This window comes from Molossus molossus, unplaced genomic scaffold (assembly GCF_014108415.1).
Source record: "Molossus molossus isolate mMolMol1 unplaced genomic scaffold, mMolMol1.p scaffold_m16_p_23, whole genome shotgun sequence".
In the NCBI taxonomy this organism is placed as follows: Eukaryota; Metazoa; Chordata; class Mammalia; order Chiroptera; family Molossidae; genus Molossus; species Molossus molossus.
Genome location: NW_023425359.1, coordinates 7,426,324 through 7,443,743, shown reverse-complemented (window position 1 = coordinate 7,443,743; position 17,420 = coordinate 7,426,324). Strand labels below are relative to the sequence as shown.

Sequence of the window (17,420 nt, the reverse complement as noted above, 5' to 3'; positions counted from 1 at the left end):
AGCCCTGTGGCATCAGCGTGGTTCTGCTGGGACAGAACCGTTCGGCTTGTTGCCCTGTGGCAAATTGCAGAGCCTTTAGCCCCAGATGAGCCAATGTTACCGGTTTGTTCCAAGAAACAAGCCCATTCGTGTTGTATAGTAATGTCTACACCTGATCTCTCTGTGTGCCCTAGAGATCTCCCATAACGGTTCCTTTAAAAACATTCTGCCCTAGTGACCGAACACGGTTCACCCCGTGTGTCTCACTGGTGCGTGAGAAAACACGGTCATTGTTCTCTACTTTTTTTTTTTTAATTTTTTTCTTTCTTTATTGATTTTAGAGAGAGAGAGGAAAGGAGAGGGAGAGAGATAGAAACATCGATGAGAGCAAACACTGATTGCCCGCCTCCTGCATGCCCCCACTGGAGATTTGGCCCACGACCTTGGCATGTGCCCTGACTGGGGATCGAACCGGAGACCTCTTGGTGCAGGGTCGATGCTCAACCCCTGAGCCACACCGGCCGGGCTGCTCTTTACTTTTTACACACTATCATCACTTTGGTCACATGAGGCATCTGTGTCCCTTCCACTGCTTGGTGGCAAAGCCCTCCTTGCTCACCCCCAGGGCCTCGGTGGTTAGGAGACTCAGTGGCTTCCTTAATGGCTGACCCTGGTCCACGTGCCCTCTGCCATCCGCTCTCAAACCGGAAGTGGCTGGGTAGTTCTGAGTGCTCCTGTGAGCCCCGAGACCCACCCCACCGAGGAAATGACGAACGTGCAGTCGATGTGAAGCAGACATTACATTTTGTTGCCATCCAGTCCCAGCGACCAAGGGTCTTTTGTCTCCTCCTGTTGAAGTCTCATCTCCCTCTTGGGTGTCTGTCCCCTCGACTCTGGTACGAGGAGTCACATCCCCGTTGGGAAGGATCACTGTGGCCTGGGAGGCCATGAAGCTTGACACCCTGCTCCAGGTGACAGGGAGGGAGGGTCACTGTCTGCATTCAGACAGGGAAGTCACCAAAGGAATGTGGGGAGGGAGGAAGGCAGGTGAGGGAGGGAGGGAAGAGAGGGCAGGAGAGGTGTTTGCAGAGAGATGTGGGAGGAAAAGCGGAGGGAAGAGAGATCAAGAGGCTGTGGAGGGAGCCAATGGTCATGAGCCCGTCTGGGTCACTAGACACTGAGCCAGGTACATCCAGTGCTCACTGAAGGCTTGGCAAGCAGAGCTGAAACCACTACAACTTTACAAGAGTGTTTGAAAATTAATTTTTGGCTCACAGAAGAACTTAAAACATTGACAGAATGTGCTATAAAATACTCTAAGTTGAAAAGCACACGGTTCTCAAAATCTTTTTATTCTCCCATGATAACGTGTAAAAAGAACACTGGAAAGTGGGATCCAATATCTCATTACACGTAAAGATTTTCGATGTTAACGAAAACCATTCCCTTTTTATGGCCTTGGAGGGTATGACCCCGAAGCCAAAGGCACACGCCATCGCTGTCATGACGGCCCTAGGACTCCATCTCTACCCCCTGGAACTACCACCTCTCTGCTTACAGGGACCTACCTTCTGACAGTGGATCCTCACCCTACTTTCATGCTTTTGATTCCAGAACCTTCTGAGGAGGGGGAGGCACATGACCGGCAGTGGTGATGCAGCAGTGGAGGGAGCTTCAAGCTGTGCAATCCAGCCTGAGGGTGGAGGCTCCCACCTGCCCCTCTAGGAGAAGAGGGAGGGAGTGGAGGAGGACCCCCCTGGGAGGCCCTCTGACTTCCCCCAGGATCACGGCAGAGTTGAGAAGGCACAGGTGTTAGACATGCCTGTAGCCCCCAGGGTCCCATTACCTGCCATCTCCCTTACCTCTGGGGGAATCCCAGTTCATCCTCTGCTATTATCACTGCTGGCACCAGACCCCAGGACGCGCTCTCTGAATGTCCTCTGTGACATCCTCCCTCCCCATCAGATCCCATGATGCTCTCCCTGAATGACCTTTGTCACATCCCCCCTTGCCGCGTCCTCCTCTAACCACGTTGTCTGACGAGGTCCGGACATGGGGAGGAAGCTTCAAGGATGCATCTTCTAGGGAGAGGACGGGGCATGGGATGGGACTACTGGTATTGCGGGAATTATACTAGGAATTGTTATTCTGATTTACCTGATGACTAACCTGGGAATAGCAAACAGAATGTTTGAAATCTTGCCGTTTCAATTAAATTCTGAAGAAACGCCAGCTTCCCCTGAAACAGTCACCACTACATGTCCTGAATGTCTTAACAATTTACTAATTCAATTAGGTAAAATATTTCCCCCGAAAGTCTCTAATAAACAAGTCATAGATGAATTGCAACAGGTAGAACTATTTCACAAAGGATTCCTGACCCTCCCTTGCCCTTCACAGGAGTAGACAATGAAAATATATTAAGAATAGTTAACAAAGATGGACTACATGTCCCTTACACTAGCTTGCCTTTCATGAAGCAGTTAGCATGCCAAGGTCTTCCCTGGTGCCTTCGGTCCAAAAAACAAGAATGTTCTATTCTATTTCAATTGAATAGATATTATAAGAAATGTTGCCCTTATCTCCTTGGAGATCTTACAAAACATAGCTGATCTAGAGAAAGAGAAAAGAAATAGGGGTTACAGCCCTAGCCGGTTTGGCTCAGCGGTTAGAGCGTCGGCCTGCGGTGCGGAGAGACCCGGGTTCGGTTCCCGCTAAGGGCACGTACCTCGGTTGCAGTTTGTCCCCGGCCCTGGTTGGTTGTGCGGGTGGCGACCACTCGATGTGTCCCTTTCACATCGATGTTTCTCTCTCTCTCTCTGTTCCTCTCTCTCCCTTCCACTCTATCTGAACAAAGAATGGAAAAATGTCCTCGGGTGAGGATGATTAAAAAAAAAAAAAAAAAAAAAAAAAAGGAATAGGGGTTACAATAAAGTTAATCAATAACCTTAGATAAAGAATCAAAAAATCATATCTGGGTGCCAATATTTTGCTGTTACAAAAATAAGTCTACCTATCATTCTGTTTCTGTCCTTTGTCTAATTGAAACTAACCTCCTGGAACTATGATACTTAACTTTCTGCTTCTGTAACCGCAAATGCTTAACCTATGCCAAAAAAGAGAGTATATAATCACAAAGAAAATTACAATAAATTGGAACAGTGTCACACTGCCTCTGAGTCGTGTAGTCACCTGTCTCCCGGAGCCTACGCCTTACCCACCTTCGGGACCTCCCGGATCCTGCTGCAGCTGGACTGCGGCACCCCCTCCCTCATCAGATCCCATGATGCTCTCCCTGACTGTCCTGTGTCACATCCTCCCTCCCCCATCAGATCCCATGATGCTCTCCCTGAATGTCCTTTGTCACATCCTCCCTCCCTCATCAGATCCCATGATGCTCTCCCTGACTGTCCTTTGTCACATCCTCCCTCCCTCATCAGATCCCATGATGCTCTCCCTGAATGTCCTTTGTCACATCCTCCCTCCCCCATCAGATCCCATGATGCTCCCCCTGACTGTCCTTTGTCACATCCTCCCTCCCCCATCAGATCCCATGATGCTCTCCCTGAATGTCCTTTGTCACGTCCTCCCTCCCCCATCAGATCCCATGATGCTCTCCCTGACTGTCCTTTGTCACATCCTCCCTCCCTCATCAGATCCCATGATGCTCTCCCTGAATGTCCTTTGTCACATCCTCCCTCCCTCATCAGATCCCATGATGCTCTCCCTGACTGTCCTGTGTCACATCCTCCCTCCCTCATCAGATCCCATGATGCTCTCCCTGACTGTCCTGTGTCACATCCTCCCTCCCTCATCAGATCCCATGATGCTCTCCCTGACTGTCCTGTGTCACATCCTCCCTCCCTCATCAGATCCCATGATGCTCTCCCTGAATGTCCTTTGTCACATCCTCCCTCCATCAGATCCCATGATGCTCTCCCTGAATGTCCTTTGTCACATCCTCCCTCCCTCATCAGATCCCATGATGCTCTCCCTGACTGTCCTGTGTCACATCCTCCCTCCCTCATCAGATCCCATGATGCTCTCCCTGAATGTCCTTTGTCACATCCTCCCTCCATCAGATCCCATGATGCTCTCCCTGACTGTCCTGTGTGACACCCTCCCTCCCTCATCAGATCCCATGATGCTCTCCCTGACTGTCCTGTGTCACATCCTCCCTCCCCCATCAGATCCCATGATGCTCTCCCTGACTGTCCTGTGTCACATCCTCCCTCCATCAGATCCCATGATGCTCTCCCTGACTGTCCTGTGTCACATCCTCCCTCCCTCATCAGATCCCATGATGCTCTCCCTGAATGTCCTTTGTCACATCCTCCCTCCATCAGATCCCATGATGCTCTCCCTGACTGTCCTGTGTGACACCCTCCCTCCCTCATCAGATCCCATGATGCTCTCCCTGACTGTCCTGTGTCACATCCTCCCTCCCCCATCAGATCCCATGATGCTCTCCCTGACTGTCCTGTGTCACATCCTCCCTCCATCAGATCCCATGATGCTCTCCCTGACTGTCCTTTGTGACATCCTCCCTCCCCCATCAGATCCCATGATGCTCTCCCTGATTGTCCTGTGTCACATCCTCCCTCCCTCATCAGATCCCATGATGCTCTCCCTGAATGTCCTGTGTGACATCCTCCCTCCCCCATCAGATCCCATGATGCTCTCCCTGACTGTCCTTTGTCACGTCCTCCCTCCCCCATCAAATCCCATGATGCTCTCCCTGAATGACCTTTGTCACATCCTCCCTCCCTCATCAGCCCCCTCCTCCCAAAGCAGTGAAGGCACACACGTGACTGTATGTCAACATTGCTGATGTAAACTGTGGAAGAAATAAAAATCACAAGGTATATGAATTAAATCATATATAGTGTTTTGACCACACTTCACATTTCAGAGCTCGGAATTCACGGTACACAACCTTTGTAACAATGTGTTACTAGCGAGCCTCGGGGTAAAATCTTGGCATGAGGGGTCAGCTTTATCTTCCCATAAAGCTGATGGGACGCAGTCATGGGACGTCCCCCTCAGGCTACATGGGTGCAGTTCCCAGTAAGTTAAAACATTTTTCCTACAGGTTCTTAACTGGAGAGTGTAAGGAAAAACAAGACAATGTCATGGCGGCAAAGACACTTTCAAATGAAATGACAATCTTCCCTGATTCTCTGACACACTTCCTTGTCACCAGTGGCTTCGACCCCTGGACAACCTTTGAGAATGAGGAAGGTGAGCAATGGGGAGGGGAGGGCACCTCTGGAGAGAGGACATCGTCTTCACAACTTGTTTCTCTTTTCATCTGCCCTGGAGCCCAGGAGCCCGGGCTTTGCTTTGCGGCTACTTCCTGCCTCTTCTTCGTTCAGATCAGAGCTACCCGCAGGGGCGTCCTGCCCAAGCCCACAGCAGGGAGTTCGGCCACATGCCACCCACGCGAACACCCCTTGGGACCTTCCTGCGCCGTGTGCTCCTGGCTTTCTGAGGCACGCTGGTCCGAGCTGGGCAGCTCTGCATGCTGGGAAATGCTCTCCCCAGAGAGCTCAAGGCTGCCTCCCAGGGGTGCCCACGTCGGGGGGACTGGGAAGACCAGAGACAGATGCCATGCTCCCTCCCCGAATGACCAGCTGCTTCGATGGACCCTGCCCTTGCCTCCAGCCCTACCGACGTCCCCTGTTGTCTGTCGGGTGAGGGCCAGGGACGGGCACATGGCCTGCATGGTCCAGGACCTAGCAGAGCATTTGCCCCATGGGGACACTGAACTTCTACTGATCAGTATGGATAAGTACTGATCAGGCAATTATCAATATGGCCATGATCAATATCAAGGCTACGGCCTAATGCTGAAATGGATAAGTGACCCCAAAACGCCTCAATCAAAACCCCAGAACCCCACAGGTCTAGATCTTAAATCCACACCTAAAAAGATGTCTGCAATTGTTCTGGCTCCGTCTTTCTAACCTACTGAAATAGTGGCACGCGCCCTCCCTCCCGTCTGCGCCTGGTTCCGCTCACCCGCTCACCGCAGGAGCTCGAGACAAAGCCGAGGTCTCTCCTGCCCCACTAACGATTTTCTTCGACTGCGATTTCTGCCAACGCCGTGGCCCTTTCTTAGTGGAAGAAGGCAGGTCACTAGGCGTTGCCTGGCGACAAGCAATCCCCCACGTGGACAGAAGACAGGCCAACGGGGTCACAAAAGGAACACGCACGTCCTGACTGCACGTCGTACTCATGACGACACTGCCCTTTGGGGGCTGAGCCTGGGGAGCCGATTGCTTTTCGTCTCCAGCTCACACGTGGCACCAGCGCTCCGAAGGCGCGTGAGCGGGACTGACCTCAGGCGGCTGGCATGTCCTGGCCAGGCCGTCTCCTTGCTTCTCGCGGGGCTCGGATCCCGTCTTTTGGGGACATGCCGCGCCAGGCTTGTCTGGTCCCTGACAAGGTGAAGGGCCCTGAATTTCAGAGGGTGTGTTGCTGGACCCGCAGCAAGGCTGACTGCCCCCTCTACCGCGTGGTGGGTGCCCTGCTCCCCGAAACTTCTCCCTCGGGGGATGGACCCTCAGCCCTGATCTGCCCACACGGGCCACACCACAGCCCCTCCAGGGCGCACACACAGTCACCTGTGTGGCAGGTAGTCAGCCCTGGGGCTGAGGGCTGAGACTGACCAGTGAAGGGGCGGAGTTTGCCTCAGCCCCACCCCCCAGAGCCCCCCAGCTCTCTCAGAGCATCCCTTTCCCCATTCCCCAGTGCGGGGTTCAGCTCGCAGGGCAATTCTGAGCACTAAATGAAATAACCAGTAGAGAGCCTGCAACCAAGCCTGGTCCAGGAGAACTCCACACACAGTAACTACTTTCCACTGGGGCCGGGCTTTGGTAAGGGCTGTCACAGGAGCGAGGGAGAGAATGAGGGAAAGGTCGAACATTCCGCCGGGGCCACTTTCCCGGTGAGCATGAGGGGATATTTGGGGGGTTCCCTTTCCTTTGGTACCCTGACAGGTAAGGCTATGCTTTTCACCATCCCCCCGACTGTTGACCAGTGCTTTGGGGGAAGGAGACAGAAATGAGCCGGTGAGTGGGCAGACTTGAGGCGAGTCTAGCTGCCATCTGGAGAACACGGGCCCCTCCCCCCAGGACGACAGCGGCCTGGGCACTGGGGACACCATGCTGGCCTCGCCCCTCCACACCTCCCTGGTGCCATCTGGCTGTCCTGGCTCAGCGCCTGCTGCAGCCCAGGACCAGTCTCCTTCCAAATGCCCTCCCACTGCGGTCACCACCGGGTCAACTTGGGCTTTATCACTTGCTCAGCCAGAAAGCACCCACCTTGGTCTAGGACAAGAACACCCGTGGGCGAGCGCGGCCCTGGGAGTTGGGATCAGAAGAGAGGTTTGGGCTCCTTCCCACAGAGCCTGCAGGAGGAGGAAACACCCTGTCAAGACATTAAACAAGGACAACCTGCCAACCCGGGAGCCAGTGTGCACAGCACTCGGAACGTGTCCGCGGCGTCAGGCCAGCCTGGTGGGCCCAGCTTACCTGGGAGGCTGCCCCGGCCCTGCTCTGTGAACCGGCACGACAGCCCGCGCTGCCTCGCAGGGGCCCGTGAAGAGCCGGTGCACGGGCAGCACCGAGACGTGGCAGTGGCCTCGTCTCTGCACCTGTTGCCACGCTGTTCAGACCGTCACCCTGCAGCAGCTGGTGAGCCACGTGGTGGACAGCACCCAGGTCGCACGTGGCCCCCCATCAGCGCATCACGGAGCTGTTCTCCCCCCACCCCAGGGCCTGTGGGGAAATGTTTCGCCATTAAACACAGACCAGAGGAGAAAGGACAGGGCTGGTGGCTCACGTCACTCACCAATGAGAGTGCACCTGCCTGAGTCCCTCCTGGAAGACGCCCCGGCTCGGAGACCCCCCAGCTGGATGGTGGGCACATGGCCACACACGATGGCCTTTCAACAAATTCACATACTAACAAAGAATCAACATCTAAATAGACTTTTATTTTTTCATTTACGTATTTGGACAGAAAAGAAAACGCCTCCGCTATCACTCGAGTCTCCCCAGGCGTCGGGAACACGTTCAGCTCAGAAACGGCGGCCCTTGTAGAAAAGCATCACAAATTAAAAATATATTTCTCCACGTGGCAAAAGTGCTTTTAACCCAGTGAAAGGAAACGGCAGAAGTGTCCTGACACACGATGTGAATCTGGCCGACGATCCGTGGCATCGAAGGACACGGAGGACAGGGACGGCGCGAGTTCGGAGCGAGAGCACGCAGAGCCCACGGCCGAGCAGAACCGTCTGCGTGTGTGAAGACGAGGGGCCACTTAAACTGGGCTGAAGGGATCATGTAACTCCAGGAACCACTCGCTGCCCGTCTGCGGGGACAGCAGACCAGTCGGCCACTGCAGCTGCCGGCTCCCATGGAGACACGGGGACCCTGGTTCAGACAGAGCCCCGATGTTCTGGTGAACAGTGGGCCCTGGCTGCCAGCTGCCTGCCGTGTCACCCTGTCCGTCCCACTGTGAGCAGGCGCCTGCCCCACGGGACCTGACACAACCAAGCTCGCAGCCCCCCCCCCCCCCACGGGGCTTGCAGGGCAAACTGCCCTTCGTGCCTGCGCAGGCGGGAGGGACAGAGCGAGGGGCACCTGCAGAGACGTTCTGCTGCTCGTTTCAGCAACGCTAGTGTTTTCCAAAATAAACAACCTGCCAAAGACAAATCTAAGGCCTGCCGGCCCGCCTGGCCCTGGGTGGGGGCAGCCACGCGTGCCCGGGGCGAGCTGCCTCCCTGGGCCTGGCGCCGGCCGGGGGCTCAGAACACGGAGCCGCGATCATGCAGGAGCCACGGCTGCGGTGAAGCCAGGGGGTGAGGGGGCGGGAAAGAAGGGACACATTTCTTTTTTACAGAAGATCTTAAGCAACAGTAAGAAAATAACCTGGAGATATATTTAAAAATAAAAAATAGCATCACACTTCACTGCGGTTGGCGGTTTGCCTTTCTGCGCTGTCCGCCAGCCCACAGGCCGGAGCAGGGCGCCCCACGCGCACGCGCACGCGCTGTGCGGCGCCGGCCGTCTCTGCTCCCAGGCCCGCTGACTGCAGCACGAGGAAGCTCCGAACACGCGCACCTAACCCATCGCGGTTACGGAGCCACTCTGCCCACGGTCGCCTGTAGGCAGGGCGTAGAAGTGACCCTGTCACAAATGTCCCTCCGTCTGTCCAAAGCAGGCATTTCTAGCAAAACATTCCCAGGCCCGTCCCTCTGGCCACAGCCTTCCCAGGTCCGTGGTGCGAAGGGCCGACTCTGCCGCAGGCCCCACGGGCGAGAGGATGCACCGCCCTGCGGAGCAGACGGGCTGGCAGCAGCCCTGGTGGCACGTGGCACGTGGCACATGGCGCCTGGGTGTGGTGCCCCGTCCTTGCACAGCGTCCCCATCAGCTGGGTGGTCACCTTCCAGGGGGAGGACGTGCTCTTCTTTGGATGGAAACCAGGTCAGCAGCCACCCCCCGACCAGGTCCGCCGGGTCCCTCCCAGGCTGCGGCCGCACCAGCGTGTCTCCGGGGCTCCGGGCGGGCAGGTCGGAACGGCAGGCTCTCTCCCTCCTCTTCCCCCTCCACCTGGTCAGTGGGCGTCAGTGGGTCGGAGGGGTGTCCTCCAGGCCCAGCAGCTCCCTCACAAGTCTCTCGCCAAACTGCGCGCGGCTGTACCTCTTCACGTGGTAGGCGTCTGACATCTTGTACAGGATGTAGGCGTTGTTGACGGCGATGCTGACGGCGAACCAGAACACCTGTTGCCAGGTCTTGTTTGGTTTGTGGGAAATGAAGTACCTGCAAGGAGAGAGGGGATCGGAAAGGCTGACCCTGCTGGGTACCCCACTCAGGAGTGACAGGCCCCCAGGCCTCGCCTCGGTTCACAGGGGGCGGGGACAGGAGTCAGGCTGGGGGTGGTCAGCTCGCTGCAGCTCGTCACAAAGGACTTTCCTTGGGACGACGTTCCCGCCACAGGGTGGGGTGGAGAGACTGAAGCCAGGAGCCAGGCCTTCTGTGGCTCAGAGAACAGGGCCGAGGGGTTCTCTGCCTTCAGGGCCCCTCCCAAAGCCTGTGTTCTGTGCACAGAGAACTGCTTCCCAAGGTCAAGTTCACCCACAGCTGCAGGCCTCTGCCACGTGCTCTCATCCCCAAGCACAGGCCTCGGCACCTCCAACTTCCCTTCGGACTGAGGACAGATGCCACCTCAGGGGGCCTTCTCTGCTCCTGAGGACAGGACAGTGGTCCTCCTGGGCCAAACCAACTGAGGACTCCTCCCTGCCTCATGTCCTCCATCAACACATCTGTCTGTTCCCTGGGTGCGAAGTGTCTGAGGGTCCTGTCCTCAACACCCCGAAAACGCCCACACAGAGCAGGCACCCAGCAGAGGACGACTCCGTAACGCGGTTCTCTGTGGTACCTGCACGGACTCAGGAGGTGCGGGACAGAAGGCACGCAGCCAAGACCAGCTCACTGGCTCCCTTCCACACCCAGCCAGGGCTTCCCAGGGGCACCAGGTCCCTGACCGTCCCTCTCCACCATGGAAAAGTCCAATTGCTGCCTGCCCTCTAAGAGGGCTGAGTAAGTGCCCAGCTGCCTTTTGGGGTGGCCCAACCCTGCACTGGGTGAGGCCCAGCACTTGTAACTTCGTGGCGCCCCGAGGCCCCAGAGCAGGTGGTTCTCAGTTCCTGCCACCAGCACAATGCGGCCGGGGGACGGCACAGGGAACCATGCTGTCCATCGGAGTGGACACAAGACAAGCCACACCTGTGCAGGCACCGCCATTGGAAGGGTTAGGTAACCAGCTGCAGACAGGCCAAGGGTGCGGATCAGGAGGGCAGTCTGGGCTGGTGAGGCACAGGGCGTAGGTGTGGACAAGCTGCTGAAACAGTGAGATTCGGGAAGGAAAGGCAACTTCGGGCAGGGCAGGGAGGTGGGGAGGGCATGAAGGGGGTAGGTGCCCAGAGGAGGGGGGACGGCCGGGGCTGAGCCTGAGAGGCCAGGACGGGCTCAGGATTTATGTCACTGCATCTTTGTTGTTTCAGTTCTGAAATTGGGGCAACAACTGACCACCCCCAACATCTGCATTCTGTGGCGGTGACACCGCAGGGCCCCCCTCCCCCCCGGGATGGAAGCGGCGAGTCACCTACTTGCTGTACTTGTCATCGTATCTGCAGATGTAGCTGAGGTGAGCAGCGAACGCCTCCACGGCCAAGGGGCAGGGGATCTCCCCGCTCCGCCTCTTGATGATCACCCCTGCGGGGAGAGAGGTCAAGCTCCCTCCAACCCTCCCGGCCTCACTGTGCCTCACCACTGTGCCTGTCCCCACCCTGCCTGTTCAGATGCAAAACAGAGAACAGAAGAGGGGAGGAAGAAGGGAGCAGGGAGGAGAAGGGGGAAGAAGGCAGGAGGAAGAGGAAGGGAGAGGAAGAGTGGAGGAGGAGGGCGAGGAACAGGGGAGATGGAGGAGGGGAGAAGAGGAAGAGGGAGAGGCAGCAGAGGCGGAGGTCAGGGAGCATCAGAAGTCACCTCCACCTGTTCTCCATCCCTTTGTCAAAGCAGAAGGTGAAATTCAAGGCTCAGAAGAACAAAGAGGTGCCCCTGCCCCCCAGGATCACCCCTGTCACGTCTCCCAGGACTTCTGGGGACCCCCGTGGTCTAAGGGATGGAAAGCACCCTTTGCACTGAGCCACTCCTGAAACTCCGCTCACACACACATGCCATCAATGCCTTTCCCTCCACCGAACACCAAGGGCACAGACTCCCAGGGGCCAACGCCCATGCCTGGCAGGATTCCTAGGTTCCCTGACAGGGCATGACAAGCAAAGGGCATCAGTGAGTCTCTCCCGGCGCTGTAGCCGAGACCGAAACCACAGCCAGACGCTCATTCCCACCAGCCCAGTGCACAAGTGTGGCTGGGATTCCCGGACCGCTCCCCGGCCCAGCCTCCCAGGCGCAATGTGACAGGCCAGTGCCTTTTGCTGGAGTTTTTTTAAAAAGGGATAGTGCAGCCCGGCCGATGTGGCTCAGTGGTTGAGCGTCGATCCATGCACCAAGAGGTCGCTGGTCCGCTTCCCGGTCAGGGCACAGGACAAATTAAAAAAAAAATTTTTGTTTTAAAAAGGGGATTAGTTCAAAAGACTAACGGTTTAGCACTACAGAAACGAACACAACTGAAGTAAAAGTGGCATGTCCCTTGCAGCACAAAGGGCTTTATCAGGGTGCCCCCACCCCATTCTCGGGGAGAGACATGTGGGAAACAAGAGTTACACAGATCTGTGCTCAGACTGAGTCCTGGGACAGACCCTTCTTCATTGCCCCAACCCCAAACACTGGTTTTTCACACTAAAGAAATACCTGGAGCCCTGGCTGGTTTGGCTCAGTGGTTAGAGTGGCGGCTTGTGGTCCAGAGAGACCCGGGTTCGGTTCCCGCTAAGGGCATGTACCTTGGTTGCAGTTTGTCCCCGGCCCTGGATGGGTTGTGCGGGTGGCAACCGCTCTGTGTGTCCCTTTCACGTCGATGTTTCTCTCTCTCTCTCCCTCCCTCCCACTCTATCTGAACAAAATATGGAAATGTCCTCAGGTGAGGATGGAAAAAAAAAAAAAAAAGAAATACCTGGAGAGTTGGTGAGAAATGGAGAAGCCTGGGCCCTGTCCCTACAGGTGCAGTCTCAGGCCATGCACGTCCTCAAAGCTCCGAGGGTCAGCCGTGCCCACACCAGAGGCCCCTCCTGGCCAGGGGCTTCTGCACTCCACGTGCCTATGGATCCCCCTCTGCTCAGAGATGTTCTGCCGTCAGGGATCCAGCCTCAAGGGCCTTCTCTGAGGCTGGGCTGTCTCTCTAACACTCTTCCTGAGGGTACCTGCTCCCGGTCCCTTACCTCAGCCAGCCCGCCCACCTCTCCCCAAGCTGCGGAGGGAAATGTCCCAGCCTCATCCTTGGGGCCCAGGCCTTGGCAGGTTGCCCATCTGCAGCTCCATTTTAATTTGCCTGACTTTCTGCCACAGCATCTTCTGGGGCTAAAGAGGTCCCCAGAGCCCATGGAGTCCACGCGGGCATGAGCAGGTCAGAGCATCCCTATAAAGAAACAAAACCGCCCTGGCCGGTTTGGCTCAGCGGTTAGAGCGTCAGCCTGCGGTCCAGAGAGACCCGGGTTCGGTTCCTGCTAAGGGCATATACTTCGGTTGCAGTTTGTCCCCGGCCCTGGTTGGTCGTGCGGTGGCAGCCACTCGATGTGTCCCTTCACGTCGATGTTTCTCTCTCTCTCTCTCTTCCTCTCTCTCCCTCCCACTCTATCTGTACAAAAAATGGAAAAATGTCCTCGGGTGAGGATAAAAAAAAAAAAAAGAAACAAAACCGCCTCTGTTCTTTTCCCAGAAGCGGAGGGCAGCTGCTGAGTCACCACAGTTCCCAGCAGGTTAGGCTCCCTCTCCAAGGACGGACCTCAGTGTGGCGAGTCCCTGGAGTCCCAGAGTCTGCAGCTTCGGTCTCAGGCTTCAGCACAGCCAGGGCAATAGCTCGGCCTGCCACTGTGCCCGTATCTCCCGCCAAGGGGGACAGGCTGCCACGCTTGCCTTCCTTCCCATCGCTGTCATTGCTTTTAACTTAATACTGAAGACTTCAGCCTAAATCTCAGAGAGCATCTTCAAAACCCAGGTCTGCACCAGTCTCCCCAGCAGTCCCCCAGTTTATAAACCAGACCACCCTCCTCCATGGTGCTACTTTGCATTCTGAGCTACTACTCCAACTGGAAAGGATAGGGTTACTGTACTGTAATCACCTCTTCTAGGCCTGAGCTTTAGACATTGGAAATGTTGACCAAAGGTTATCTGCCATCTCTTGTTTGTGCTGACATCACAACCAGTACTGACGTCCATGCAGCCGACAGGCTCCCTGGGTGGACCCCATGCGTGTACAGCTATGTGAACCTGTGTGCACAGTTGTACCCTATGTGACTACCTTTGTGCCACCCAGTAGATCTATACAACTCTGTGTCTTCAACATTCCAGCAATTCTGTCTACCACCTTCCATGGCCTTCTGTGCTTGGCTGACATTCTTCCCGCCATGCTGTGAGTCTGAATGAATGAGTCGAGACCCAACTCAGGGCCCTCTGCAGACATTCAGGGTTCCCATCAGTCTCATGGAGTCTGAACCTCCGTGAGCAGAGACTCTGGCAGGGGAATCAAAATAGGTTTCAGAAGAGAAGCCAAAGACTTAGTCGTTGATGGGGATGGCCCTTGACATGTGACAAGAGGTGATTTTGTAAAAAGCCTGCACACGCCTCCACCTCTGAAAGAAGGTCCATGCTGCTTTAGATGCTCAGGAAAGAATTCCGAAAACATTCACAACTGCTTATATGTTTGTAAAGCTGGAAATTCTGCTCACATCTCAGAAGAGTGAATATAGTCACAGTCAAAGAGAATGTAAAGCTGAGAAGCAGTGTTTGGGATCCATGAGCCTCTATCATCTTGACGACATTTAAAGTTAAGTAGGGGGAGGAAAACGTACTCAATACATGGCTCAGGCACAGGGCCGAGGCTACTGGTCAACCAACCCTTGCCACTTAGTAAAAAATACATAGTAGAAGCCCACGTGATGCCTTGCACCAAATGAATTCAAAGTAGATTACTATAAAGAGCACAACCCCCAATATACACCTGCCTGTACACACACCATGTACATACACTCACATCTGCCTATACATAGATACACCACACACATGCACTCACACCTGTGTAAACACATGTATACCACACACACTCATACTTGCATAAACACATGTACACCATGCACATACACTCACACCTGCATAAACACACGTACACCACGCAAATACACCTACACCTGTGTAAACACACGTATACCACACACACTCATACCTGCCTAAACACACATACACCACGCAAATACACTCACACCTGTGTAAACACACGTACACCATGCACATACACTCATACCTGCATAAACACACGTACACCACGCAAATACACTCACACCTGCCTTGGGACAGAGCAGGGACTTAGCCTGAGAGCAAAGAACAAGATGAAGAGTTTTGCAGAAATGAAAAATCTTTATGTTAAAAATATTAACCATAAATAAAAAGGCAAACAAATACAGAAAAATATTTGCTATAGGCATAAAATCTGTTTTCAACTCAATAAGCCAAATACCTCAAAAGTAAAATCTAAAAGAAAAGGAAGAAAAAAATCATTCAAAATTAGCCAATAAACACATGAAGAGATAGTCGACCTCACCCAGAGTCATGGCAATTTATATTTAACATTTTGTAGCGTTTTCACCCACCAGAGTGACAAATTTAGAAACAAACAAACAAAAAAAGTGCAGGTAGAGAAAGGAACGCCGGTCCCTGTCACTCATCTCAGTGGTATGCACAGCCCTCGGTGGCATCATCAAAGCCTCAAACACGCTCACACCCTGTGGGCACACATTCCACCCATGGAGGAGGCGGCCAATCGATGTTCTCTCTCATCGATGTTTCTCTCTCTCTCTCCCTCTCCCTTCCTCTATCTCTGAAATCAATAAAGAAAAAAAACTTTTTAAAGGAAATAAAACATCATGATTCTGAAGGAAAAATTTTCCATCAGAAAGGCTCTAAGCCGGGACTAGGGAAGGGACTTCCAGTGGGAGGGGCCTCCACTCTCCGTGTCAGTCGCACTCTCCTGAGCACCCTGCTCCTTCCCTCCCGCAGAGCCCTCCCGGCTGGGCCCACAGGCGCCCACACTCTGCCCACACACGCGTTCCAGGGCCTCTGAGGTGGGGCCGGTTTGTGGTGATGCTGGGGCACACTCTAGGACTGGCGACTTTATGATCCCCGAGTCCTTTAGAAAGGGAAACGAATGGAATTAAATACAAAGTTGCAGCATATTTAAAAATCAGCTCTTCTTCCCCCATCAATATCCTTACGTGTTCCCTTGATTTAAGGGTCCCAGCCCATGAGACTGGGGTCTTAGACGTTGTCCTCTGAAGTCCTGCTGCGCTCTTTCCAGCCTCCGATGCCTTCTTGCCTGTGTTACCCCGTCTCAGCAGCAGACAGTGCGGAGTCCTGGGACCCGCGTTCAGAGGCAGTCACTAACACTCACTTGGTGGGAAGCGGCTCCTACACCCTGCTCCCAAGCAGGTCCCTAAAAATGCCCTTGCCCCACACAGAGGCCTCAACCCCTAGAGAATTCCAATTCCAACTCTCGCCTTCAGCTCCCAAGGTCAATTCCAAACACTTCCTGTAAGCGCCCCTGACACAGCCCTCAGGAGTGGCGGCTCCCACTCTCTAAGCCTGCGTAAGACAAAGACTCCAAGTGCTTGAGTCCCTCAACTGTAATCGCCACCAACATGTAATGCCACCTGTGTGTCGGGGGTGAGAGATGGGAATACATGAACAACAGACATTAAACACACACACATCACACACATGCACACACCAAACACATACTCACCGTATACACTGCACACATGCACACATATGCACACACACACACACACAGAGCTGGGCTCCTTGGCAGTGTTCCTTCGGAAGTGACCAGGAAAGATGCCCTCACATGAAGGAACACAGGGACTTTTCAAATGTTATGCACAACTGTAAATATTTTTGTAAAGTGTCCCTTTGTCATTTCTATTTCCTTTACAACAGTTTAATAATGTTTAAGCTGTAGTTACTTTAAATATAGATTCCTTGCTAAATAAACCCCTTGTTACCAATGGATTTTAAATCCCAAGGAAAACTAATGACAAAACCAACTGAGCACCCAACACCCAGAGAAAGCAGTTAACTTCTAAGGTAGAAACTGGAAAGACAGAAGAGTTGATTCAGTTGATCTCTTCCTTTCTACCAGAATAGATGATTACAGAATCCTAGATGATCAAGTGATCATGCAAATGCCATTCAAACACAGCTAACTTTCAGACCCGTGTACAGCCTGGGGACCTACAGGAGGCAGCCTCAGTCCCCTACAAATCCCACCATTTGTTCCTCTTGACAGCACAACAGCAGGAGCTACAGCCACAGCTGTAGGGGAGCGGGACCCAGGGCTGCAGGCAGACAGCCTCAGACTCGCTCCCCCACATGTCTCCCTCAAACTGCTCCGCGTGCCCTTTGCCGCCCCCCACAGCCGTGCCCCCACCTTGCTGCACAGGCGAGTAGGCGTTGGTCAGGAAGCGGAAGTGCCCCTTGTTGTACCAGCAGATCAGAGACATGTTGCCCTTCATCTTGATGCGGTGCTGGCCCCGGGCGGGCGGCGTGGCCGGGTTGGTCAGCATGGACAGCGGCAGGCCGGTGCAGTCGCTCTTCCTGGAGCTGAGCAGGCCGCAGCAGTAAATCCCTGGTGGGGACAGGGACACAAAACCACACAGACGTCATCAGAGTCCCCGCTCGGGGACAGGAGGGACTGCCCATCTGAG

The 17,420-nt window shown here is 54.5% G+C and overlaps 1 protein-coding gene across 1 annotated transcript in view; it reads right to left on the bottom strand.

Moving 5' to 3' along the window:
- Positions 1 to 9,240: 9,240 nt before the first annotated feature.
- Positions 9,241 to 17,420, bottom strand: part of PGBD5 (piggyBac transposable element derived 5) — an 82,833-nt gene continuing 74,653 nt past the window's right edge. Inside the window, exons 5-7 of the mRNA XM_036277598.1 lie at positions 17,144 to 17,341; positions 11,157 to 11,262; positions 9,241 to 9,807 (exon numbers count right to left, since the gene is read on the bottom strand). Coding sequence (XP_036133491.1) covers positions 9,612 to 9,807; positions 11,157 to 11,262; positions 17,144 to 17,341 — 500 coding nt within the window. The 3' untranslated portion in view covers positions 9,241 to 9,611. The remainder of the gene's footprint in view (positions 9,808 to 11,156; positions 11,263 to 17,143; positions 17,342 to 17,420) is intronic.